Source organism: Strongylocentrotus purpuratus, unplaced genomic scaffold, assembly GCF_000002235.5.
Source record: "Strongylocentrotus purpuratus isolate Spur 01 unplaced genomic scaffold, Spur_5.0 spur5_scaffold_6, whole genome shotgun sequence".
In the NCBI taxonomy this organism is placed as follows: domain Eukaryota; kingdom Metazoa; phylum Echinodermata; class Echinoidea; order Camarodonta; family Strongylocentrotidae; genus Strongylocentrotus; species Strongylocentrotus purpuratus.
Genome location: NW_022145612.1, coordinates 15,274,848 through 15,302,596, shown reverse-complemented (window position 1 = coordinate 15,302,596; position 27,749 = coordinate 15,274,848). Strand labels below are relative to the sequence as shown.

General features: G+C 36.4%; 1 protein-coding gene across 5 annotated transcripts; it reads left to right on the top strand.

Moving 5' to 3' along the window:
- Positions 1–1,704: 1,704 nt before the first annotated feature.
- LOC100889389 (serine/threonine-protein kinase 11-interacting protein) lies at positions 1,705–27,127 on the top strand. Of its 5 annotated transcripts, none has more exons than XM_030972266.1 (26): positions 1,705–1,811; positions 2,809–2,976; positions 4,884–5,071; positions 5,400–5,567; positions 6,110–6,217; positions 6,913–6,984; positions 7,708–7,941; positions 8,307–8,396; positions 8,688–8,729; positions 9,274–9,514; positions 10,022–10,546; positions 11,481–11,631; positions 12,073–12,214; positions 13,629–13,803; positions 14,988–15,156; positions 16,278–16,547; positions 17,177–17,299; positions 18,296–18,325; positions 19,388–20,225; positions 20,670–20,767; positions 21,169–21,347; positions 22,050–22,238; positions 22,957–23,129; positions 23,709–23,759; positions 25,569–25,712; positions 26,271–27,127. In XM_030972266.1, exons 2-26 carry the CDS (start codon positions 2,895–2,897, stop codon positions 26,280–26,282), a joined length of 4,494 nt encoding a protein of 1,497 aa, XP_030828126.1. In that variant the 5' UTR covers positions 1,705–1,811; positions 2,809–2,894; the 3' UTR covers positions 26,283–27,127. The 5 variants fall into 5 exon arrangements, with proteins under 5 accessions (XP_030828126.1, XP_030828124.1, XP_030828128.1 ...); XM_030972264.1 differs by having other exon boundaries at positions 19,277–20,225; XM_030972268.1 differs by lacking the exon at positions 18,296–18,325.
- The last annotated feature ends 622 nt before the right edge of the window (positions 27,128–27,749 follow it).

Here is a 27,749-nt window from a genome sequence, read left to right as displayed (position 1 = left end):
GACTCTTATCAAGCCCTATTTATCTGAATTCAGTTCCCCCTTTCGCGCGAAGCGCGAAAACTTTGACTTTTCCTCAAATTATTAGAGAAAGAACACGATTCGTTGTACCGTTTTCGACTTTTAATAAGCCCTATATTGTCTGAGTTCATTGCAGTTTCCCACTCTCGCGCGAAGCGCGGAAGCTTTGACGTTTCCTTAAATTATTAGAGAAAGAAGACGATTTGTTGTATCGTTCTCGACTCGTCTAAATGAAGTTTCATCACAATATAAAGAAAGGAAAACGATTCGTCGTACCGTTGTTGACTCTTAAACCTTGTTTGAATTTAGTTTCCCCGAAAATTTTAAACCTCTGATTTCTTTAGCTGATATTATAGGACAGTATTGTATTGTAGTTGTAGTCACTCTCGAAGTCGTCACAGCCGGATAAGAAGTCACAGTTCGTAGGGAAAAAAACTTGTCGGCCGACCGACAATAATATACATCCACCGACTTCAAATTTCTGCATTGATAATTATAGTACACGAGGATCGAGCAAGAATACCGACACAGCTGACCCGACACAGCAACATATTTAGCCGTGTCTTTCTTGCTCCCTCGACGAGACGACTCCACCCAACAACCCCCATCTCTCTTTTACTCCTACTCCTCCTCTCTCAGACTCTTACCTCCTCTCTCTCTCCTCTCTTTCATCCCCCGTTTCTTTTGTTTCCCTTTCACATTTCTTTAAAAGAAGAAATTCTTCTTTTTTTCCTTTTCTTTCTTTTCTTTCTTTTCCTTTCTTTCCTTTCTTTTCCTTTCCTTCTTTTCTTTTCCTTTTCTTTTTTTCTTTTCTTTCCCTTTCCCTCTCTTTTTTCCCCGTCTCTTTTTTTCCCCTCCCCCTTTTCTCTTTTTCCCGACGGCAGCGCAATTTTACCGACAATATCCTGACAGGTGGGGGGTGTCGCACCCCCCCACACCCCCCCCCCTTGGGGACGCCACTGGGGGGGGGGCACATGCATGTAATCAATCGACGTCCTGGGGAGGGGTCTAAAAAAGTTCAACCGATCTTGGATTTTTCTTTGGGGGGGGGCACCAGGGGGGGGGGCACGTGCCCCCCCCCCCCCCGGTGCCCCCCCCCCCGTGGCTACGTGCCTGAAGATTAATTCATAAATATCTACTCCTAATTTGTGCTTCAGACCCGTTCAGGAACAGAGTTCACAAATTAATGAAGAAACTCATGGCTGATCGTCGACGAAATGGAATTAAATCTTTTGACAACTCTTTTTGTTGCTAAGGCAGGCAGCCAGTGAAAACGAATTCGTTTAAACAAATTATGGAATGATGCAAGCATTACTTTAAACGAACAGAACTTTGTTATTCCTGGTTCATTTTTCCTGATTGAGGTGTATATGAAAAGGCAGAAAATGAACTTTGTAGAAATGTGATTTTCTCTTTGAAATTCAGATACCGCCCACCAAATGACTTTTTATTTTCCTCTCTTCAAATTGTTCTTAATCGCTCATGCGTGAGATATGCATCATATTAGTTGCTTCAAGTGAGGAGGAGGATCTAAGCTTTACAAATATGTGTCATTTACTGATTATAATTGTGATAAAACATCAATAATTCTCGGTTTCGTTTTTTCTGGGACGCACTGTATAGTTCGAAATTCCATTCTTCAACGCAAATTACGCGCGCGCCGCGTGCTGACTTTAGAAAAGGTCAATAGGTCAATCTCGTGACTGATTCTAATGGAGGCCTATCCTGTCTTGTTTACAAACTGTGTGTAGCACAGCACTGAATTGAGTTTCATTTACTAGTTTCGTTCTTCGGTAATTAATTTTTCTTTGCGCTATTGCGAGCTGTATTTACCTCATTCTGATTAGCTTTCTGAGGTTATTTTGGTACGTTGATCAATTTGCCAAGGTCGGTATTGATTTTATTCTTCTAAAAGTATTTTTAAAAATAAACTTGGCCTTGCCTTGCCCTAGCTTGGACTTGGTGAACTCAATCATGAATGAATGAATGCGAGTGGATGCCAGATATACTGTCTGTACTGATTAAACGAGTGCTGTCTGTGCTGTGCATGACGAGGGAATGGCAGACGCAATGTGACTGGGACTGGGAGCCCTATGCAGTATGCAATGGCTATGATCTAGATCCATTGCCTCTAATTTGATTAGATCTATCCAGAGGAGTCTTTTTTCCGCACGACTTGATCTAGACTATTTGTGTCACAGACTGACAGAGGTTATTTCAACGTCAGTTCTATTTTTTGCCTTTCAAATAGTGAGGCAAAGCAATAAATAATAAAAGTCTAATTCTTGTTTTTTTAAAACCTCTCTCAATATCAACTAGATCTAAGTCAAGACGTCGAAATAACCTCTGCGAAGCATTAGACTAGGGTCTAGTGCCAGTGGTACAGAAAAAATACACGCTATCATAGTATCAGGACGCGTACCAAAAACTGCGTCTGTAGTGTAGAACAATTTTTTTTGTATGCTAAATTTCGGCAAATACTAATGGCCTTGAGCCAAAAACCTAAATTTTGATGTCATATCAAGCGTGAACAAAAATGTCATTGTCAATTTTTGAATTGTGGCTGATAGCAAAAGTTAGCACATCTGCCAATAATAGTAGATCTACATAAAAGCGGAATTAAATACATAAAGCAAGTAGACCCCTAGATCTATTTTGATTTTTTGTGTGCGTGCATACAGATGGCGCTTACATAATTCATTATTCATTAATCTACTAGTCTATTCATTTATAACCATTTAGAAAGAAAAAAAAATTATATATTTTATCCCTCTTTATAATTTTAAACAGGTCCAAACGAACAAAACTAAAATCGTAATCACAAATGTGAATCCCAATGACTGTGGACCATTAGAAACAGGAACCTGGATGTAATCATGGCCAATTCATCAGGGAACACCTCCATTGCTCAAGATCCAGTGGAAAGACTTGCAGCTTTTCTGAGACGGGGCCAGTCTGGTTAGTACAGATGAATACTTACCTTTTTATGCCTCCGTTACAAAGTATCCGGAGGCATTATGTTTTCCGGTTGTCCGTCCGTCCGTGCGTCTGTCCGTACGTCCCGTTCTCGTGATCGCGTTATCTGAAGAACCGATTGATGGATTCCTGCCAACCTTTGGTCATATATGTATCTTGCAGAACCGATGAACTGATTAGATTTTGGGGTCACGAGGTCAAAGGTCAAAGGTCACAGGGCTCATGTATGCAAAAACAGTTCATGATCGCGTTATCTGAAGAACCGATTGATGGATTCCTGCAAAACTTTGGTCATGTATGTATCTTGCAGAGCCAATGAACTGATTAGATTTTGGGGTCACAAGGTCAAATGTCAAAGTTCACAGGGCTCATTATGTATGCAAAAATAGCTTGTGATCGCATTATCATTAGAACAGATTGATGGATTCCTACCAAACTTAGATCATGTATGTATCTTGCAGAGCCAATGAACTGAGTAAATTCTTGGGTTATGAGGTCAAAGGTCAAAAGTCATGGGCTCATTATGTATGCAAAAATAGCTTGTGAACGCATTCTCTTTAGAACTGACAGATGGATTACTTTTTAACTTAGGACATCTTGCAGAGCCAATGAACTGAGTAGATTTTAGGGTCATGAGGTCAAAGATAAAAGGGCCATATATGTATATAAGAAATTGCTTGTAATCATGGTATTCTGAGAACCTGTTAATGGATTACCATTGAACTTAAATTTGAAAAATGTCTTCTGTTTTGGTTTGTAAAATTGCTCTATGACGGAGGCATCATTTTCGATTGCGCGCAGTCGAAGTTCCATCTAGTTTAATGTTTGATGTGCAATATTAATGGTAATAAATCAAAAAGAAAAAAAATCAAATAACTCCTAGTTTTATATAGTTCTGTATGCAGTTGACTTATGCAGAATACATAATTTTTGTGACTGATTAATAGATATTACCTTTATGAACCTCCTGAGAGATGTTGTTCTCATATTGATATGCAAGTGAAATTAGCAAAATTTTCTTTAACTGTCTTCACTGGAAGAATTCTTAATCGCTTATGAATAAAAACAAAGTTACACTGTTGGGTTTCTTAATGATTCATTGTGATTTCCAGCTGAACAGATAAAAGACAAAGTCCTGAAATTTGAATATTTTCTACAATTTAGTCATTGACTTCTATATATTCCTAAGCTTTAAGCGAAATAATAGCGATAATAGCGATTATGATTATTTGTTAACTTTTTCTCTACTCACCCAGTAAATAAATTTGTAGGGATAGGGTTGGAAATTTTTCCACCTTATAACCTTGTGGGTCAAAAACATCTGTTGTTTAGCTCTGCTGCTGATTTTTTTCTACATTACTATGGTGATGTATTTTCTGTTATGCATTATAATCTGATTGGAAATTATGCCATCTCTCCTTCTCTATCTCTCCCCTTTCCCTTTGGACCCTTACCAACTCTCCCTATATTTCTCTCTTTTATCAGTCCTTCGAGCTTGAGCTCTCTTTTCCTTTCTCTTTCTGCTCGTATTTCGATTGTGATGCTGCTCCTATTCTACTTTCATATTCACATTTATATTCATACCTGAATTTATTCATGATGTGATTCATTCAGAATTGTATTTAAAATTCTTGCTATGTACATGTATAAGTCATGTAACTGTATTGTTATGTTTTGTGCTGAAATCCAGAGGACTGTACCTGCTCATAGACTTTTTCTTTGTAGAGTCTTGACACCCTTCTGGCTTTCAGCACATGACATCATGTTTTTGTCTTATATTTTATATATTACATGTTACACCAATGGAAAACAAATTACTGTATTATATTATGGACAATAAAATCTTGAATCTTGAACCTGTTTAGATCATGATATTTTCTTATTTCTAGATATCAAGGTGTTAACAGGAAAGAGCAAGTTGTCCCTGACTACCGTTTACCTATCCATATTGAACCGATGCTTTGCCACAACTCATCCTAATGACTCCTCAACAGAGGTTGTGGAAGGTGGCCAAAAATATGATGCAGAGTCTGTGAAATATCTCAGAGATATTCTCCATAGGACAGTAGGTTTGAAGGTGAGTTTTTTAAAAAGCTGGAGTGTTGAGAAAAATGCAGTGAACAAGTAGGGATTTGCATCCTTTGTCTTTCTCCCTTTTTAAATTTAAAACAAATAAATGTTGTCTCCTTTGTGTGTGTGTGTTTAGGAATTATGTACCACAGTACCGGTAAGCTGTACATATTCCAGTTATGGATAACCTCTTGTTTCTCATATTATCCTAAAAAGCAAAACTAGACATTATTAGGAGCTCTACAGAAATTATCAAGGACCTACTGATTACAGAGATAACCACTGAGCAAATATCTAACTGCTTTCATGTTCTCTCATGTGATGTTTCTTTGCAGTTACTGCACGAGAATGCCACTTTGAAAGGCGCTGTGGACGTATCACGTTTTCATGCTCTAACTGTCTTGGAGGTCAAGCGAGTGCCTGTTCACTTCCTAGTTGGTCTAGGCTCTCTCCGATCACAGCTTAGGGTGCTGATCTGTTCCAGATGTGTCCACTCACTTCAGGTATTGAGTTTGATGATTGTATATCTTTTATTTATAGTAACTTTATAGTAATAATGATAATATCCTAGATTTTATAAAGCACTTAATACATCTGCGGTATTTGTTACCAATCATGTGAAAGAATATGTTTTGACTAATACATGATGATAAAAAATTTGCCGGGAAACCGCCTACTAATTCATATATTTGGTAAATTTGTTTCTCTCATGGTCTGTGAGAGATATAGGGTAGTCCCATATACATCTTTCTGTGTATAGTGCTTGTAACTTTTCGAAGAATGGGCCAAATTTCTTATCATTTTGATGATTCCAGAACCTTGCAGATGCTAGATGCTAGATGATCAACCTTTTCTGATCGATTCCACAACGTTTCTTTCACAATGCAATCGCATGACCATAACTGGTCTTTACCTTCAATGTGACAACTAGAAGCTATATGTATAGTAAAAAATATCTAAGATAAACCAAATGAAACTATATATATAATTTTTTTTAAAATACTGAATATCTTTGATTTGATATCATTTTGATTGTGACACCCAGATGTTGTTGGTAGGATGTGGGGGTGATAAAGCAGAGGAGCAGGATTGGCCTGTATTACACACTCTAAACCTGAGCCATAACTACATAGATGCTCTGGATGAATCACTGGTGAGTACAACTTCCAATAACATACATGCATGCATGATGTAGACATTTTAAACATTTTGTTATTTTATGACAACCTGTATGTGTAGACTGCTCAAGGGAGACAAGAAAAGATAAAGCCGTCTTTATGGGCATGTGGTCTTCATATACAGTTTCTGTTGATACATATGTCAATGAGAAACTCTATTCAAGGGAAACTAATATGTGTGGTCTTTCTACACTAGTGTACACTACAGCAGGTTTGTTTCTACTAGTAAATCAATACAAATGCAAATTAGTTTATAATGTGGCATTCTGCAGTGTATTATGTTCACTTGAATTTCAATGTCAATGTACAAATAAAGTGTTTTATTGCATAAATTGTGGCTCAAATGTTCTGGCATTTAATTTTTTGTATTCATGTCAAGGTTAGTTTGTATATTAGGTACTAGTGTATCACCTATTCAGTGTCGAAAGGACATTTACCATGTGTTGAAGTATATGAGTTACAGTAATGCTCTTCTGGCTCCAAACAGACTATATGAGATATGATTTAGGAGATGAATGAGGTATTTTATGTTGGTTTCTTTTTGATAAAACAAATATTGGTTTTGATTTCTATGATTTATAACTTGTATGTAGCGCTGCGTATATCTCGCTTACTCACGAGTGTGTCTAACTCATGTCTGCCTACTCATCCTCCTTCCTCTGATTTGTAGCGTTTCCTTCCTGCTTTGAAAGCACTGGACTTGAGCCATAATAATATCAGGCATACAAGGGATTACTTTGAGGTAAGAAAATATCTACTTCCTGTCCATAAAGAGAATGAAAGTTTATGGGGCTTTTTAAAATTTTGTGTAGTCTACTGAAATCTATGCATGTGTATTTTACTTCTAAATTTGTTGGTAAAAAAAAAAGATTATCATTTCATTTATTACATATACAAGTAGCAATATACATTGTATGCAGGGAAGACTTATATAGTAAGCTCATTTCCACTTTGGAATATCAGTATTTGTACAAACTGGCAAGGCCATTTCTTTTCAAGGCCATCAGGAATGCTGATCAATCCCTTAAATCCAGTTTGTTTTTATCAGGATTATGTGATTCTGAGCATTCAAATGAAAAATGAAATCATTGAATAAATAATGTATATTTTTCCTGTAGTATGAATAACACAATATCTAATTTGATTGAGTTATCTGAGAGACCCTTCATATGTATATTTTTCTCTGTTATTATCTCTTCAGGCATTAAGATTCAAGGAAGTTTCTGTTAATGGCTTATGTAAAAGATAGTAAGATGATGGGTAATTGATTTCTACAACTCCCAAAGAACTTGATTTCCAGCATAGTTTTCTACATTCCTGGTTTTAATTTTGCACTGGAGCTCTAGAACTCTATTAGAAATGACAAATGACAGTCCAATATGTAGATCATCATATTCGACTGCAGCAGCATCTCTACAAACCCAACTAATAAACATTCCACCATCCCCAACATTCCTTTGGGCAGAGTCTACCTGAGATTATTCATCTGAACCTGAGCTTCAACCAACTAACAAGAGTTCCTTCTCTTGGGGAGTTCATCCCATCTCATCTCCAAACATTATTCCTGAGAGGGAACAACATTGAAAGTCTGTCTGGTGTTGAGTACCTGGAAGAGATTGCAACCCTGGACCTGGCCAAGAACGCTATCTTCGACACTTCAGATCTCTTTTCCTTGGGTTACCTACATAGGCTGAGGAAAGTGGGTATTCAAAAAAATGATTTGAGTATTATAAGATTATTGACATACATTTTTATGTGGTATGTTCTTGTAATATGTTGTTTGTGACTCAAATTCAGATTACTTTCTATGTTATGTGTTCTAATATAAAGTTTTTGTTATAGTTTGATTATACTGTATGTAAACAATCTCATGAGAGTATGATGCTTCAGTCTAGCTAGCTGCAAGATATGTTTTCAATGTCCTAAGCTTAATGATAATAATGCTGGTGATTTCATTGTTAAAGAACCATTATATAGATAGTTTACATTTCATTGTTACAATTCTTTGCACAAAAATATCATTGGCTGTTATATGTTTCATATGTAATTAATTTTCTTTTCCAGATGCACTTTGACGGCAATCCTTTCACTTTTCAAAGCAAATGGCGATTGATGATAGCGAGATACCTAGCACCTAATGCTGCAAAGATAGTTGTAAGTGTGTGTTTTTTCCAGCCCCTTTAACAAGTAGGATCTTCTAATCTTGCTTTACATTTAATGACACATGGTAATGTCTTTCAGTCTTCATTTTTCTTGTCAACTTTGTTAATATTTGTTTAAATTTTACTTTTGGAAATTTTGGTGATTACAGTGAATGTCTGTGTTTTGAATTTGTTTGTAAAGGTTTCCTTCAAACTAGATTGTATATTTAATGGTACGAGTGGTTATATTTCTGCATTAGTGAGGTATATATTTTTCATTTGATTCTGTGTTGTTTTTTTCCAGACCTTTATTGATGAGATTCCTTTGACCAAAGCAGAGATTCAGGTGAGAGTTTGTCTGTTTTCTTCTTTCTTCAGCATAACAATATTTGAAATAATGACTGCAAGTGTAATGTAGTGAATGTTTACACAATCGCAATAGCTTTTGTAGATGGATGACCAACTAAAAGATGCACAAGTGAACTCCAGTATTATATCTTGAATAGATGTAATACTCATTTAGCTTTCAAAAGAATCTTTGTTTCAGACAAAACAGGAAATTCATCAAAAGAGAAAATAAACTTGAATGAATAACTCCAGCAGCAGTTTTCATGTACTGTCACTTCTAGCACTAACCAAATTTCTAACTTCAACTCTGAACCAAACACTGTATCTAGTCTTGCCTAGCCCTAAACCGAGCCAGAACCCTGTGTCATAGGCAAAGTAAAACTTGCTGCAAAAGTCTTCAGAACATGTCTTCTATCACCAGAACAAGTAGTATGTATGAGTATCTTGTAAAACAGTTGATAGAGATTTGTAAGTGTATGTAGTGTTCCTCAAATGTTTGTGATGTTGCTCAACTATGTGAGTCTCAATTCTTCATTATACAGATTGTTCCAACGAAGAGCATGGTGAGACCCATGAGGCCAGACTATCTCTCAGACAACTTCTCAGCTTCCTTACGCTCTGACATGTCTTATGACCTGGAGGAATCGATGGATCTCGAGGCGAGCCAGAAGAAGCGGAAGTCAAGGGTCAAGAGGTTTTCTACAAAGGTCAGGAATGCATCTATCAGCGAGCAGTCGGACGATAAGAAGCAGAGAGCAAGGCAACAGCTATCAGATGCTGGTGGTATGTTTGCTATTAAAGTTGATTGTCCCATGTCCTAAAAATCTCCTGTATCCTGACACACAGTACATGTAGATATGGTCAAACTGTAATTATGCTAGCAATCTGAATGCAAATGCAATGGGTCGCACTGATGCACTTGGACCAGACACTAACATATGACACATAGGTGTTGGTTTTTTGTTTTGCTGGTGAAGTGTTGCAATTTTCACCATTATTTTGTAGGTCTGTAGCAAACACTTCATTTTGTTTATATCCAAACTTTATTTAGGTTCAGTTTTCTAATATTTGTTAATGTTAGTGATGACTAAATGAGGTGATCTTTCTTCATTCCATTTCTTGTGACTAGATGGGAAATAAAATCAACAGAAGATGAAAGTAAAATCATGACAGAAACAATCTTGTAATGGATGCTATATTGGTATTTTTGATGATATCTGATCTTATACAAATACTACAGGCCAGAAAGTTCAAGTAATTCAAGTTGTGTTGATTTATCTCCCTCTTTAGCTAAATCCTCATCCAGTCCTAGGTCCACGCCAGGCACCGATGCCAAGAAAGAGTTTGAGGATATGAGGCAGATGCATGGCAAGGACTGGCTCCTAGCCCTTCACAACCCTTATGAACCGGTCTCCAAACCTCCTGTACCAAGTAACCAGACCGCTGAACCACATCATACTACCCCCAATGCCAAACCGGGTAGTCTGAATCATGAAGATGGGACCAGAAGAAATGTCCAGGTAGATGTCCACGTCGAACGGGATGGAGATGCAGTAAGGCGTGGCCCAGCGGTGGTGGTGGAGGAGGTGGTAGAGAGAACCTCCATGCCGAGTGAAGAGAGTGCAGGGTTAAAAAGCTTTGATGGGGTCAACGGTCGGGTCAAAGGTCAGGAAGACAATGAAGGTGTAAAGCAGCTAGAAAGACAAGCCTCTGATGAGCAGTTTGACTTGTTGATGAGGCAGGAATCCCAGCTACAAATCAGGATGAACGATGGAGACTTGAAGGAGGAGGAGGATCATGAAGAGGAAGAAGATGGTAAACCCAAAGCATTAGATTACATGAAGTTTAAAGAACTATGTAGGCTAGTTTTTTGTAAGTTACTCTCCATGCAAATTGTTTGGAAAATTGGGCGTTCCATCTCTGAGATGCGGGGAGGGCGTAAATCTTGAACCGTCATAATTTCCCCCTGAAAAGTCCAGTCAGGATAGGTCTGCCATGAACAAAATACCTTATGTGGCATTGATAGCCTTATTTTTTTTTTTTTACACATATGTGATTTGATGATTATATATTTAGTTAACTGAATCTGTAGTGTATAATTTTCACAGGTATACAATAATTTGTGTTCTTTCAAAACGATTTTGTCAACGTCAGAAAATGAATTGCACAAGACTAGTTTTTAGTGTACACATATTTTCATTAACTGGGTCAGATCAAAGAGCCACTACGGTAACAAAATGACCAACCCACCAAAATGGGAAAAATGTATCTCATACAATGATGATGATGATGATGATGATGAACTACATTGGTATATGAATTGGGTACCCAAATAAAAATGCTATTCACTTTAATATGTACTCTTGAGTTATCAGAAGGTTCTTGTCCCAATTTTCATATACAGACACATACTCTAACATTGTCACAAAGTCTTTACCATTTACCACTCTGAAAAACTCTAATCTTAATATTTTTAAACTTAAAGACCATCAATACTACTGGGCCAGAAGAGATTAGACCACACAGCAAGGTCACTGACAGGTGGCTTTTCCATTAACTCAGGTCTCAACTAACATAAGAAAAAGAGGATCATGGGGGACCAACAGGCACCGATTGGGGAAGTTTTCTATATAGCGGAAGCAAGTAGCTACAAGTAGGACAATGGGGCTTTAAATTTTCAAAATATAATGAATAATGTACCATTCTCTTGAAACATGAATGTTAACATTCTTTCTCTGTATTACTTTAGGTGGTATTGACCTGTGTGGACCACTGCTCATCAGGTTACACAAAACAGAACCTCCTGTGCAACTCTTTGTCACTGTCAAGGAAGCCTTCATTGAAGAGAAGAACCTCTATGGCAAGGTGGTACAGAGACTTGAAACAAAGACTCTTAAAGGGTGAGATAAACGTTTATTTTAGTTTTCAGCAACGCCTTAAGGCAGCTGGGATAAAACCAGGGTTATAATACTACTTTGTCGGCGCCTTGAGCATCTCCTGGGATGAATACATGCACAATAAAAATGTAGCTTATTTTTATTAATAATACCATGTAACTACTTGATTAATTTTATTGGGCTTTTGATCTTGAATAGAACATGTTCATTTGTAGAAATGACTTCTGTAAAGAATTTACATTTTGCTAATACGTTGTCTTCCTGACTCCACTAGTAACAGTTGTACTCTTGTAAGACCTGTATTGATTTAAATCTCCATTAATGGTAATGATCATGCAATAATGATCTTTCTCAATCTCTCAATTGATGGTAGCATGTAATTACAATATTTTTGTACTTGATGTTACGGTCTTTCTTATCATTATGTTATCCTTGGATCTTCAGAATGAATATGTCAATCGAGGGAATGCTTGATGAATTCAGCAATGCTCCAGTGGAGCTTCCGGTTGTGACGCTGTCTTTCGACTACATCAACAAAGAACGTCGCAAGAGAGAATATGTCATGGACGATATGAACACTTGTGAGGTATGTAGCATCACTTTCAAGCGATATATGATGAATGAACAAACAAAGTATCAAACGAAAGAACATACAAATGTATAACAAAAATTTGACCATATTATGATATATTTTTGAATTAGATTCCTTTTATAACAGGACAGCCTCTTATGTTTAAGAAATTATAAATATATCCACTAATGGATTTCATAATTTAAAATTTTTTTTTTTTATTGATGAACATGATTTTGAGTATACTCTAAAATCTTTACACAAGATGGTTTTTGGAATGAAAATTTAACCCTATTTTAACTGGGCTATTTCAGACCAGGTTTTTACTGGGGGGGGGTCAATTTGACCCCCCTAAGATCTCGGCCGTTTCACCGCCGATCGCCGCGAAAATTCGCATGCATGTCAAGTGAAGTGTATAGAATACTATGGTAATTTCAAATTTTTGAAAAATTCACTCATTTGCATATTTATGGTAATTTATGCAAATAAGGTCATCAAATTCACATTTCTGCCCATAAATCATAGATTATTCATGTTTACGTATTCTTTTTCACCACATATATTTATTAGACCATTTGGAATAATAATACAACACAAAAAATTGGAAGAGCCAGGTTATTCCTTATGTTATCTCTTGTTTTTATAATTTCTTATGTATTTCATTGTTTTTTTAACTTATGTATTTTATTGTTTTTGTTGTTTTATTTCATTTATAACTGCAATTCAACTATTTTGACCCAAAACAAACATCTAAACTTTAAACAAGACTGAATAACCAATGTTTTATCTATTTTTAGGAAAAATGACTTTTACATATGTTTTGTACACAAATCACGAAAATGAGCGATTTTCGGGCTGACATGCAAAGACAAAAGGTCACGTGACCTTGTAACCGTAGGTCCGATTTTCAAAAAAATCGTTTTAAAAGATGCGTAAGACTCGAAAGTAAAAAGTCATGAAAGGAAAATTTTATATCTGCCGCGGTTTCGGAGTAGTCGCGAAATTTCTACAGGGGGGGGTCAAATTGACCCCCCCCCCAGTTAACGTAGGGTTAAAACATTCTTGTAATATTCGATGTCTTTCAATTAATTCACTTTCTAAAGTCACATCTTGTGTAAGAATTTGGTGCAGCTAATCAAAATGTCTGTGTGATATTGATGGAGGTACCCTCGTTGTATTCAAATATGTATAGCAATACATGAAAATATTAAAGCTTTTTGTATTTTACACCCTGCAAACTCAGATCTTTTATTTGTCTTTAACCTATATTGAATTACATAAATGTGATTGTACCAATTTGATATAATCTGATATTTACCTTTAAAAATATCTCAAAGACTGATAAATATAATTATAAAGTATGAGTATGTGATATTATCACAGAAAGCAGTATTACCTCCTTGATTTTGAAATACTTTTGATCCATCAGTCCCTAATCCAAGTCCTGGAACCAATTATAGTCCAGAATGAGGCAAGTAAGACCAGGGTCTTCATGCACTGTCTCAAGTGTTTGAAGGAGTTCCCCAAGGACCAGGCTAAGAAGAGAATAGAGAAGAAACCCAAGAAGTCAAGTGCCTGGACATCTGAAGAGGAGAGTGGTAGTGGTGAGTAGATGACTCAGGATTTTAGGACAACTGCCTCTTATCAGACAACCACCACCTTCTGGTTTTCTTAAAGCCCCACTGCACTACTTATAACTACTTGCGCCCTCTATATAGCAAACAATGCGTAATCGGTGACCATTGGTCCCCCATGATCCTCTTTTTCTTATGTTAATTGAGAGCTGATTTAAGGTAATAACCACCTGTCAGTGACCTTGCAGGGTGGTCTAATCCCTCCTGTACACTAGTACAGATGGGCTTTAAGAGAGTTGTTTTCGGTGGTAGTTGTTTAACAGGATATTGACTCAGAGGATATTGTTTTATCAGGAATACCGGTAGTGTTTCTGGAGATAGTTGTCTGTGACCTTGAAAGGGTAGTTGTCAGGGAGGTATCATTTTGGTGGGGGGGGGGGGGGGGGGATGGGGGTAGTTGCTATTCCTGGGATGGTGATACTATGAGTGGAATGTGGATATGGATCCTTACTGGCAACTCTTATTTTTATGACAAAATGGAAGTAATTCATAGCCTTAAAGTTTACCAATCACTCAAGAACCATTTGTGTACAGCTAAAAGGTATTAAAAAATCAACCTCAAGAAACTTCACCCGGCTTTCTATGGGCTAACAGATAAGGAATATGAAGATATTTAAAGAATAACAAACAGTGCACACAGAACCCAAGTCCGACTATGGTTCCATCAACTTCCATGCAAGCTCTATTTTATGCGAGCGCGTACAGGTGTGTCGAGTAGTCTACTCACAAGTCACCTTTATGTTACTCAGGGGAGTATTTAAAGCTGCAAAATCTCTTTACAGAAGTAATTTTTGAAGCTCATATTTTGAATATAGTCTTATAACATGGAACTACTTACATACCAAACAAATAATTTTGGGTGATTGGTACACTTGCGTTCTCTGTCAGGGACAGTATTTGCTTTTTGCAAAACATGCTCCCACCATTGTTTAAGCAAATCTATATGTGTGAATTCAATGTGAACATAAGTCTTATCTATGAATGATAAATTGCAAATAGCTATCTTTCAAATCATCAGGGTTTGTCATCCTAAAATAAACTATAATCATCTTTACAATGAAAATCTTTTCAGCATCTAGAATTTTCTTTTTTGAAGACACATTCTTATTTTCAGTTCTCTGATATCTTTATTTCCTCATCTCCTTCTGCCTCAGATTTTGATTCTGTGAGCGAAGTGTTGACATGTCCTAGCTGTGGTAGTAACCTGCTCCTGGAGGTCGATGACCCAAGGAAGTCAGAGGTCAACACACCATATGGGTCAGTGACATCATTTGACCTCAGTTCTAATCCTATTGCAGCATCGTCACCATGGAAACAGAAAAGGTAAGATCAAAACAATCTTGAAAACTGCATTGTGTACTCCATGCCTAAATACATTTACATACATCCAGAATTGTATGTACCGTAAATCTCTGTGTATAAGGTGCACCCCTATTTTGGGGGGGGGGGAGGGGGGGAGGGGAAAAGAAAAGAAAAAAGTTTTTGTTTGTTGTTGTTGTTGTTTTGTTGCCGAAAACCTACGCGGGGAAGGACCTTCATTTAACATCGAGGTGCAGTTGAAGGCCCTTATTTGTGCTTGTGAATTTGTCACAAATAATAGTTACAATGTCATTTTTAGAAGAATGTGTAAGATCATTAATGTAAATTAAAAATAATAGAGTACATAGGATAGAACCTTGTGGTACACCATTTGTTATAGAAATTTTTTTGAGGAATTATTATTATAAACTACATATTGAGATCTATTAGAAAGATTACTTTCACACCAAGATGACAGACAAATATGAGTGTTGTTATAGTTTCCGAGTGGTGAGTCAACACACTGATTACTGAGCTGGGAGACATTGCCAGGCATAGTGCCATAAATCTAAACTAAAAAACTTTTACAAAATTCTGTACCTAAGTGTATAAGACGCACCCCCGACTTTCAATTTTTTCGGCGGCAAAAAAGTGTGCCTTATACACAGAGATTTACGGTATGTAGATCTAACGTATGATTTGATGTCATTGACAAATGGTGTTTTATCTCTGTAGAGTTGAAAAGTCATAGATCTCAGTCTTGTACAAATGTTCAAAGAAAATTCCGTTTTAAATTTATACAAACATTTGTTGTGAAGACTCTTCTCTTGGTGAATCATTTTATATAATAATAATAATTTATCATCAAAATATAAGTAATGGAACAAGAGATTATATGTTTCAGGAGATTGAGTCTTGGAAACTTGGCATCCTGGGTAGAAAACAAAGGTGGTATGCAAGTGCCTTTTTCTCGGTAAGGCATATTCGTTTTATCCACAGGGAGGATTTTTTGTGCCCTCTGGTTATTTTTAAGTTTGTACATGGACATAATTAATTTTCTTTCACATAAATGATTAAGAAATTAAACAATTAGTCATTAGTTGATACGTTTCTATATATATTTTGTTCTTGTTTTGTTTGTATAGAGATACCAATGCTGTCATAGTAAGCCATTTACAAGACCCCTCGGTGGATATCTTCTCCTCCAATTCCTCCGATCTCAGCTACACCAAGAGTGCCTCCTCAACTCCTTCCCAGCTCTCGCCAAAGAAAGACAGGACCAAGACCAACCTAAGTCCAGCTCATGGTCCAAGAGGTCAAGCGATCAGAGATCTGCTGATGCCATCACCATCCAAAGATGGGTCACTCACCTCGTCATTGTCATCCCAACACAGTGGTACAAGTGCAGATTACAGGTTGGTTCACATGTTGTAGCGTAAACAAGTATTGCCTCTGTGTTCTTTGTTATCACAGCCTTCTTCAAAAAGTTTTAACCAAATTCCTTGTTACAACAGGTAATCATTAATATGCAAACCTATTCTTTTTTTCTCCTTTTGTGTGTGTACTTGTCCCAACTGGACATGAAAATTTTAAGCTATGTCTTTTGAGAGCCAGAAAGGTATTAAACTCTATTACAGGATATAACATAATGCCCTTATAACTTATTTATAACTTTAATGTGAAGTATACACATAAGTATGGAACTACCCTTTGCATACTTATCCTGTAACAAGTGTGAGTGTGAGGACAAATCATTTTCCAGGGAAAATTCTCTTTAAGGCTTGACTAAAAGGATAAAACAAGTAATGAACAGATGTTTCATATCGAGTTCTTGCATATAATTGCGAAACAATGTAAAATTCTGTTTCCTTTGCTTTTGTTGTTGTTTTTGGATATAAACATACCCTTTTATGGATACAAATAGTTGAGGAAGTTATGGTAGTTCAAATGATGAAATAATATTTTTGTAGTATTTGTTACATTTTTTTAGCCATGTCAACACAAGTCAGGAATGTTATAAACGTGATTCCTCGATTTTCATTAGGTTACCAGATTCAAGCATCAAGATGGAAGCATCTGAATGTAGTGCAGTGGAAGAATTAGCAAACTATCCAAGAGAGAAACTCACCGAGCTGCTTACCACTAATAAGTCAGGCTTCAGACAGAGGTAAACTATAGGTCATACCTAGAAACACAATGCCTGATTGCCTTAGCACTTGTGAAAGCTGAGATATAGAAGAAATCCCACACAGCATAACTTACTCTTCATAAATATATCACTATCTTTACGCCCTATTGAGGCATAGCAGTATATTCCATAACATTATATCAAGTTAACAAACAGTATATATCTATTTCCAATTAACTTTCATATCAAGTTACATATTATATATTCAAATGGCAACTAACTTTATTTTATGACGAAATTTCTTATGAGAACGATGAAATTACATTATGAAAGGTCTCCTGTGTATTCAATGGAAAGAAAGTTCATTTTCACTTTGATTTTAACTAACTTCTGACTAGATTTTTAGATTTATTTTTATGTTGAGGATCAATGGAATGCCTCAAAATTTGCATGTGCTCTCACTAAATGTAAAATAGTAGGAGAATTTTAAAAAGTTGAACATTTGAATTCAAGCAAAGATATTTTATTACATGTTTATTTTCCACTTTAATTTGCATGTTTTTCTGTATATATCTAATAAGATGATTTTTTCCCGAACCAATGGAAATTTTTCTATAACAAGTGAAAGACTTCTTTCTGTCCTTTATCATTAAGAAATCAGATTAAGATTTTGATAAAATGGTCAATTTTAGGAATATAATTTCATAAAAGTATATGCACGTATGATCACAAGCTAACACATGACACATAACTAAATTTGTTTATGATTTGTTATTTTGAGTTGTTTTTTCTTCTTTTATGTTGTTTTGTTATTTTGTAATCACTTCCTTATTGTTTCTTTTTCCTGTTGCTTTGATAAGGACAAGCTCTCTACAGTAATGTTATGTTTTTTGTCCCTTCTTTTAGTTTCTTTCAGATTTTACCCCATTGTTTTTTAAGATACATGCATGTTTAGCACATTAACATGTCACCATATATTTGTTTACTAAGTGTTTTTTGTCATATCTTTGTTCATATTTTCAATTGACCAAATAGCACAGAACAACCAAGCAGTGCTCCCCAAAGGTACAGTAGCAGTACTCTTGCTTTATTCCTTCCCTAACTACCGTACTTGTTCTTTGTTTGACTGTTTTGTCTTGTTTTGTTAATAATGGGGATGGTTGAAGATGTTGACGTCATCTAAAATCCATGCTTTACTTTAATCTCAGCAGCATGGCTTATATCTAGTAACATGCTTTCAAGATATAATTAAATGCATGTTTTAGGTGCTGTATTTTCTAAAAAAAAGTGCATGGAGACAGAAAATGAATAATGCACATGTGTATTCAGCATGGAATCATAAACTCAAGCTTTTGTTTATATTTGGTGGTCTAGAGAATTAATACATTTTTTTTTCAGATGATAGGGTACTTAAGCTATGAAATATACAAAGTTAAGCCTCAAGCTCTTTGTATTGCCTTTGAAACTTGTACCAGATATGTTTAAGTTCTTTTTGTGATAAATAGTGAAATGAGTATTTTCTTTTTTGTTGTTATGACTAACATTTTCTTGTTATTTGTTTTCTCAATAGTTATCTCTTCCAGTACATATTTTGTCATTGCATGAGGTCATTTCTTAATTATCAGTGACATGCGATACTTCTTTCATTATCGGTTAAAAACCATACATGCCAACTGTTCAGATTAAAGAGGAACATTCCTCTTTTTGGGAGAAGATAATTATCATTTTAATGCAGGTGTTCCTCTTCCTGTACAAATTTGTCTGTAGTATTGAATAGGAGAGTTAGGATTGTTCCTCTTTTTTTTTTAAATAGCATAATTTGTACAGATTTCTGATTTTCAAATGTTGTCATGTATGAAAAACATATAATGCTTTGAAAAGTATAATAGAGGCAAAGCATCTCTCAATCCTTGCTCTCGTAGGAATGTTTAAAGGGCAGCCAATCTGAAATGTTCTGATAACATCAACTCTTTTGCATCGTACTTTATCCTGTTGTCTATGCTTGATCCCTGGCAGGTACTCACTGTGCCCCACTGACGGTGGGAGCGTGTCTAGCATGGATGCTGCCTCAGGACCCCCTACCCCAGTCCAACCCATCACATCCAATCCTTTTGAATCACATTTCAGGAATGGTGCAAGCACGGAGACCAAGGCCGATCCCTCCAGGTCATCCCTATCACATCTGATGAACGGCAATGCGAAGACCTCTGCTGATGAGTGCGATGGAGGGCGAGCCAGCGGGAAGTCCAATGAGGTTGAAAGTAGGACTAATGGAGGAGGAAGTGATGAGGTATTTAACCACAGGGTAGATCATAGCTACATTGAGGATGACTTTGTGGTGTTGGACAACTCAGAAGCAGCGTCCAATCATAACATGGAATATAGGAATGCCTTTCACATACAGGAGGGATACCACCAGGAGAAGGACACTGTCTCTGTGGATGCAAACAGCGTCGGACGTCTAGACAGCAATGAGAGCGACATTGCCGTCATAAGTGAGACAGACGTTCAGAGCAGTAACAGTGCACTTGCGATGCTCAGGAACTCCAGTGTTGGGAACCTCAGCACAACATCAGACACTGTATTTGAGAACAGTCACCATGTCAACATCAGCAATAAGAGTAGTGAAAGTCCTGTTCAGCCTCGGCAGGAAACCTCATCTGACGATCACAGAAGCTTGCTCAGTTCTAATGAGCATGATGCCATTTATAAATCAAACTCTGGTTCGGATAGTGCAGCTGATGTGAATGGAAGTGGACAGTGGAATGTTCATGGTACTAACCGCACTGCAATGAAAAGAGCTGTCCAGTCTTCTCCATCTCATTCTATTAACTCAGTGACGGTTGAGACGACATCCATGTTATCTATGGCTCAGGAGGATTGCTGCAGCATTCATCACCGTCTCAAGCTCTTCTTCTCCATGTCTGTGTTTGGCAATGATGAAGAGTTCACTTGCTTATTGAGGGTATGCATTTTATGTTTTTCATCCAAAATAAGATGATCCTTGCCTCTTTATGTATGTTATTGTGTCTCAGCTGAACACAGCTCGGGTCCTTTCCCCACTGTTTGGATGATAGGTGGGCTGTAAGTGAATGTTTTTATTTATTTCACTGATATCCTAACATGTTTTCAGCTGTTTGTACTACTTTATTTTTGACTTCAGCAGGTTCCCTTTGAGTAAGATGTGTAGTGTTGAATAAGGAAGGTTTCTTATGTAGTTATTCGGATTTATACTAAAAAGGATAAAGTCAAATGGATTCTTAAATTCTCATGACTATGTAAATAACCTGATCTGTCTGAAGCAAATTACATGAACTTGGATTGTGTGTCAAGGCTTCCTTTCTCGATCTCAACCATTACTGCAGAAAAATTTGAATTTGCTTTCACAATGTATTTATTTGTTTAACAGGGCACAGTGTTTCAATTTAGCAAGAAGCTCAGCTTTGATGGCTTGGTGGTGGTTTCAACAGAAGGCATCTATATATTGAAGATCACTAAAGAGGAGAGGTAATTTAGATTTATTTGGAATTATCTACATTTGTATGCCTTTTCTGTGAGAGATTTTAACACATGATAGAGATATTTTGTCTAAATATCAGCTGTATTCATGTCAAAATACTTATGAGAAATGTCAGATTATGAGGTATACAGTAAACATACCTTTTTCAACATTTTTTTAACCATCAAGTTTTATCCACAGATTAATGACAAATTCAAATTTACAATGTAACTTATTAACAATAATCTAAGATAATCTAAATGTAAAAGAAAACATGCTGTTCTGTGTCTATGCTTTTCAGATAGTATTTTGAATATCTGACCTTTGTTTGTTTTTCCTTGTAAATGGAAAGAAATTTCAAGACCAGAGAATAAATCTCCTATTGTCATTCACATCCATTCCTTCTCAGTGAGAACCCATCTGATTGGCTAGCTAAGAAGACTCAGCATCTAATCAAAGATCTGATAAGGGTTCATGTGGGTCTTGGAAGTCAGACTATGCAGTTTGAATTCTCCTCTGATGGGATCCTGTACACAATCGTTATTGGAGACAAGAAGAGAACAAGACAGTTTGCAGCAGTCTTGATGAGTATGTTTGATATTATGAAACATCATTTATTCATATGTAGGGGATAGGATAGTAGACACGGGTTGGAAAGTATGGGTTGATATATTATGTATTAGGGGGATGTTCATTACATAAATGATTGTGTCAGTTTTGTATTTGTTAGAGCCTTTGTGCAAGAGGATAATCAAATGTTGATTCTCTCATACTCTTTGAAATTCTAGGCACCTCAAATGGTCCCAATGCAGAACAGGTGAAATAGTATTGTTTTTAAATACATTCTGTAAGAGATCACGTATTCTTTCCTTTGATTTAACTAATGTAACAACAGGCATTCGATGCTGATTTTAGCAAGTATAAGATTAGTAACAGTCATGATTATTTTGATGAGGAAACTTATGGCTACTTTTTTTTTAAACTATGAGAATGCAAATCAAATGGTCCCAATGCAGAACAGGTGAAATAGTATTGTTTTTAAATACATTCTGTAAGAGATAACGTATTCTTTCCTTTGATTCAACTAATGTAACAACAGGCATTCGATGCTGATTTTAGCAAGTATAAGATTAGTAACAGTCATGATTATTTTGATGAGGAAACTTATGGCTACTTTTTTTTTAAACTATGAGAATGCAAATCAAATGTAGGGTTGTGCACAGATTTTGGTACAGTATTTTGTTCACCTTAACATTTAATTGATTGATTCAATTTGATCTTCATATCCAGATTTAATCAGTACAAGTGCGTGGAAGAAGAAGTTCAAGGGCGTTGTTTGGGAGCATGCCCAGACGTTTCTCAACCTGACTGATGAGGTGTTTGTACCGCAGGCTACTGGGGATACCAGCTATGAGGTAGACCCTCAGATAAACGTCTTCATCACCTCCCAACTCAAGACAAGGATAGAGACTAAACAAGGTAGAATTTGGGTTTTGGGTAATTTTTCTATTTGCCTTTAGACTTGTTTTGTTTTGCTATGTGGTCTTTTTTTCTTCTGTAGAGTCGATGTAAGGAAGATATACAGCATGACAATCTCTTACAAACAGCCATTTTAATTGACGTTGATCAGTTGTGATTATATATCAACCTTTTGGATACAACTTGATTGTAGTGTAACATGTATTTTCTATAGATTTCGACCTAAGCTGGAGTTTATGGAAAATGCATGTTGTACTAAAATCTTACATTCTATTACTTCTATTAAAGCCTGTTTTCACTAGTTTGGTCAGGGGGATTAGACCTCACTGTAAGGTCACCGACAGGTCAGGTGGTTATCTCATTAAATCAGCTCTCAAATAACATAAGAAAAAGGGAATCATGGGGGACCAACAGGCACTGATTAGGCATTGTTTGCTATATAGAGGGCGTAAGTAGCTATAAGTTGTGCAGCGGGCTTTAATTTACATCAAACCAAGGTAAACATTCAGAAGCAAGAGAAAACATACCAGGTACACATCTACATCCCTTGTGCACATTTCTCTTAAATCACTCTCATTTGCACAAGTATTTTCCTCTTCTGGCATTTATTATCAGTTGTATGTATTTATAAACAATTCTACTCTGGTATGTTAATTGTTTGTATGTTATAAATGCGAACAAGCATTGTAATATTGGCCTTCACTCGTTATAACCACAGGCACGGAGATGAGTGTAGAAGACTTGGGCATCGTGGTAACAGCTACTGATATCTATCTGGTAGAGGAGAACCACTTCTATCCCCTAGCTCCTGGAAAGAACAAGAAGAGTGTCAAAGGTCAACAGCAGTTCATCCCGAAAGGTCATCGCAAGATCAGTGATATCTCTGGACTGGTAAGATACCCTCTTATCATTTTTGCTCTTTGTTCCTTAAAACCCCTCTGCACTAGTTGGCCAGGAGGGATTAGACCTCCCTGCATGGTCACTGACAGGTGGTTATCCCATCAAATCAGCTCTCAATTATAAGAAAGAGGGGTTCATGGGGGACCAACAGTCACCGATTAGGCATTGACTGCTATATAGAGGGCGCAAGTAGCTACAAGTAGTACAGTGTGGCTTTAAGAGAACGACGTAAACACTCATAATTTAAGCTTCACCCTTGTTTGAGGGAGATATGCCATATTGTTAGAATTCAAATCTGATTTGGATCGTTATTATGTGTTTCATGAATGAAAATATTGTTATTATGTCAGCAATAAAATAATATTTAACCCTAATGATTGATAAAAAGAAGATAAAAGCATTGGTGTAAATGGAAATTCAGTAGATCTATTGGAGCGTTTACTCTTTCTGTATTCTGGATTACTCCAAATTTTCTATGTAAACCATAGAATTATTGGAAATAAACAATGATAGAATATGGATCCCATGAATGTGACTTGATGATATTATATATTATTCTCATTCCCTCAGGAGTTGTATGCTGATTCTCTAACTGATGTGACTGTATCATTCTTCAGTGAGGTAGGATTTTTCACAACCTATTCCATTGTATATTCACTATTATATACCTCACTTAAGAAATCCAGCCATCTGATTGGTCGAAATTGCATTCATAAAATTTAACTATTTCTGTAAAATTCCCAGTAACCATGGTTAAAACAGTTCTAAAATCCCAGTAACCATGGTTACCCCATAGGTTTACATGTTAAAAAATGGTTTGAGCGATCGAGGATACCGTACGTATGCGAAGAATTGGTCTGTATTTTCATACAAGACAAGACAATTCCAAACTAGACAAAAATGGCTAAAGAAACTGTCCCAAGATTTCAACTTTCAAATGCAAGACTCGCTGACAGCAAGAACAACAAAAAGGGTACATGAAATTATCCATAAACATGTTAGTTTAGTTGCTGAAAATGGAGTACCAGCATAGACGTAGACGAAAATAGATCTAGTTGTCAGGGTGTCTAATCACGCACCCGATGTTGTGTGCTATATTCTTCCCATAGAGATTACTCGCAATGCAGTCTCTATGCAGTCTACGTGCATTGCGCGACCATGCAAAAAAAGTCAATTTTTTTTTTTCAATTCGAGATTCAAACCTTTATCTGTTGTGATCCTGAAGGTGATACTCAATACATGAGGTGTCATATGAAAGCGCAGGTTCTTCTCTCTATTCCCCACAGGGCCGGTCCACCCCCCAAATTGTAAAAATATCTTGCTTAGACTAGAATCTAGATCTAGTCTACTCTCAAAGATACACTCATAAAAAACAACCGTGCAGATAAACTAGAGAAAGGCCAAGGTGGTGTCATTAGTTGCCTCTTTTGTTTTCGGCATATAAAAGTATTAATGACTGCTTTAATATTCGAGAAATAGTTGTTTTTATACGCTCTCGGGAAGGTTACAATTGGGCTATTGCCCTCGGCACGCCTCGGGGCAATAGCACAATTCTAACCTTCCCTTGAGCGTATAAAAACAACTATTTCTCTCAAAGCGGTCATTAATACTATTATATATCTTGTTGTTGGTACTTTGATGTGACCTAACCCAAAACTTGAACATCCCTAGACGTACTGAGATCTTCATTAGCTTGATAAGGCTTCTGTCAGTGACTAGTTTGCCAGAAATTAAAGGGGTTAATATGTATCTATTGTAATGTAAGGTAGGACTTCCAATCACCCACACAAATAAGCTTGCTTTAAGGCCTGAAACATGTTTTTATTGTGAAGAAGGGTGATAATATGCCTGCTCCCACAATCCGTCCCCAGATGCTGTGTGCCTAGTCTACACATTCAGACAGGAGGTTACTACAGTATCATGTTCATTATCTCCCAAGTCTTATTTGAACAGTGTTTGATTCCCTGTTAGGATCAATATATGAACTTTTTAAAAAAGAATTCAAAAGCTAATTCAGACCTTTTTTTTCCCTTATTTTTTTTGAAGCTGCAGATGTTTCTTCATTTATATTTGAATTAAAAAAAAACTATTCAAGCAACAATAGTTAATAATATTATTGATTTGCATAAAATGTGACAACTGAAATACAAACAAAAAATACATAGATATAATTGAAAACTTGAAAATATGGAGGTAAATCAAAGAATCAAAATAAATGCAGAGACCAACTATCGTAAGCATGAATGCACAAGTGGATAGCAGCCAGAGAATGGGGGGGGGGGGGGGATGGGGCACATGACGCTGTTATACAAGTAGGTAGGAGGATGGAGTGTCATGTATAAAGATTTTTTTTCTCTTCAGAAAATATCTAGTTAAAGTAAAAAGTTGGAAGAAAGACAATTTTGAGTCCTTGTGATTTTGTTTTCACAGGATACTGGTGAGGAATCACAGTGGAACATCAGCACAGTATCAGATGCTTCACTGGATCAACTTCTAACCATGATCAAACAACCCTGGAAAGAGATGTTTGGTGTGGACATTCACGAGACTCTACATCCATCTATCGCAATCCAGGTAATTGGACCACATTGGTTACATTTCTTTTCAGGTTTACCACTACTACTACTGATAATCTAGATTTATATTGCACTTTACAAAATACTGTAAGCGCCTTACAGATAATATTACGCTGGGCTCTGGTCTTTCAAAGAGTTGCGATTGATCAAAATAAAAAATCCAAATGTAAGGTTCTTGAATGAATGCCATGATGTTATAGAAAAGTAATTTCTGAGATAAATCTGAATATGATTTGAGGTGGTTTAGATTGATTGGTATTAAATGCTGAAATATACCAATTAAATTTCACCTAGGAAACCAGACATTACGATGTGTATTATTGCAAAGCATCCAATTGATTGAATTTCTCTGGGAGAGCTATATTCCTGCTAATCAGACATAACTTTGTATGCAATGTAAAAGGTGGCTTGCTCTTAATTGCATCTTACAGTCCAGTGGATTCTTTCAAAAGAAAACCAGTTAGATATCTTTAAAATTTGTTGAGCAGTACAATTGTTGGATTAATGAATTAAGTAGCTATATTTATTTTCATGTATATTGCTTTTTTCCATGCAGGATTTGGCATGAAAGCTCCATGGAAACTCAACTCAAGATCTCGGCCATCATCATATTGATCGCTCATGATTCCAGTAATACGTAACACCTTTTCTATTATCTGCTATGTGTATTGGCTTAATTTCTATTTATTTGCTCATGTTTCCTTTTTATATTATGGTTATAAAGAAAGCTGCTATATTTTTCTATGAATTTTGTGTCATCTGATGTAAACAAAAGAAGGAAAAAAAAAGAGTATATTTTTATTCACCCCTCGTACTACTACCGGTATATCATATTACGAGAACCACCCTTACTGGAACCATTTTCAAGCCAGGAGTTGATACTTCCTCGTTCTCAGTGTATATCTTGCAAGATGTATTATACTCTCTTTTCAATCACTCGATGGAAGACAAGAAAGGGGTCAAAATGCATTTTGTGATGTTGTTAAGTACGTCGTCACTTCTAGGTGTATGCCAGTAGAACATAATCTGGACTTAGAGATAGCTATCATGTAAAATTTATTTTGTTAATCTTCTTTTATTTTCATTCTTCTTGATATTCTTCTTTTATGTTTAATTATCTATGCAACCTGCTGATCTCTTTCTAGCTAGTAGATAAATCCCTTTTCCTTAACACAGTATTTTTGTATATTTTTTCTTTTTTATATTGATTAGTTTTATGGTCGGTTGGTCTCTCACTTCTTGTTTAGATAGGGAAATAAAGCAACTACCAGCACAATTCTTTAGCCTTTCATTTATTTTGGTCCAAGAATAGATGTTACGTATTGAGTATTCTAAAAAAGGGAAAAAAGGTGCCATCCAAGAATCATACATAGCCTTTTGTACAGAAAAGTCTAGTTTTATATAGTGCTCACTCAGTATAATAATAATAATAATAATACATAACATTTATTAGGCGCTTAATACTGATGTTTCTAAGCGCACAGTGTTCTGATTAAGAGAAGACTATAACCCGTAGAATTAAAATAGAAGAAAAAGCAAAAATACAAAAGTAACATAGATAAGGTAAGAAAAACAGTGGCAATCAACTAAATAAAGACAAATATGGTGCGCACCTCCATTGACCGACGCACAACTGCAATTTACAATTTGAAAAGATAGGTTTTGAGTAGAGATTTGAATTGAGATACAGAGGGGGCGCAGTGAATAAAGGCGGGCAGTTTGTTCCAGAGAGCGGGGGCAATAACTGAAAAGGCGCGGTCACCATACCGGGTGTTAGTGCGGGGTCCAGGTGTTAACAGTAATGTGGAAGATGAACGAAGTGTTCGTGACGACGTACGGGAACGTAAGGATATGAGATCGGAAAGGTAAGAGGGGGCTAAGCCATTGATAGCTTTGTAGCACAGGAGAAGAATTTTGAAGGATATGCGGTGGTGAATTTTAAGCCAATGTAGTGAGTTCAATATTGGAGTTATGTGCTCTGATTTACGCGAGAGAGTCACAAGCCGAGCAGCGCTATTCTGTACCCTTTGAAGTG

Bases quoted from the DNA above. Each gene is read 5' to 3' on its own strand.
- LOC100889389 (XM_030972264.1), top strand. From the start codon at position 2,895: ATGGCCAATTCATCAGGGAACACCTCCATTGCTCAAGATCCAGTGGAA. The intron at 15,157-16,277 runs GTAAGATCAAAA...TTGTTTGTATAG, and splicing joins TCACCATGGAAACAGAAAAG to AGATACCAATGCTGTCATAG. The intron at 23,760-25,568 runs GTAGGATTTTTC...TTGTTTTCACAG, and splicing joins CTGTATCATTCTTCAGTGAG to GATACTGGTGAGGAATCACA.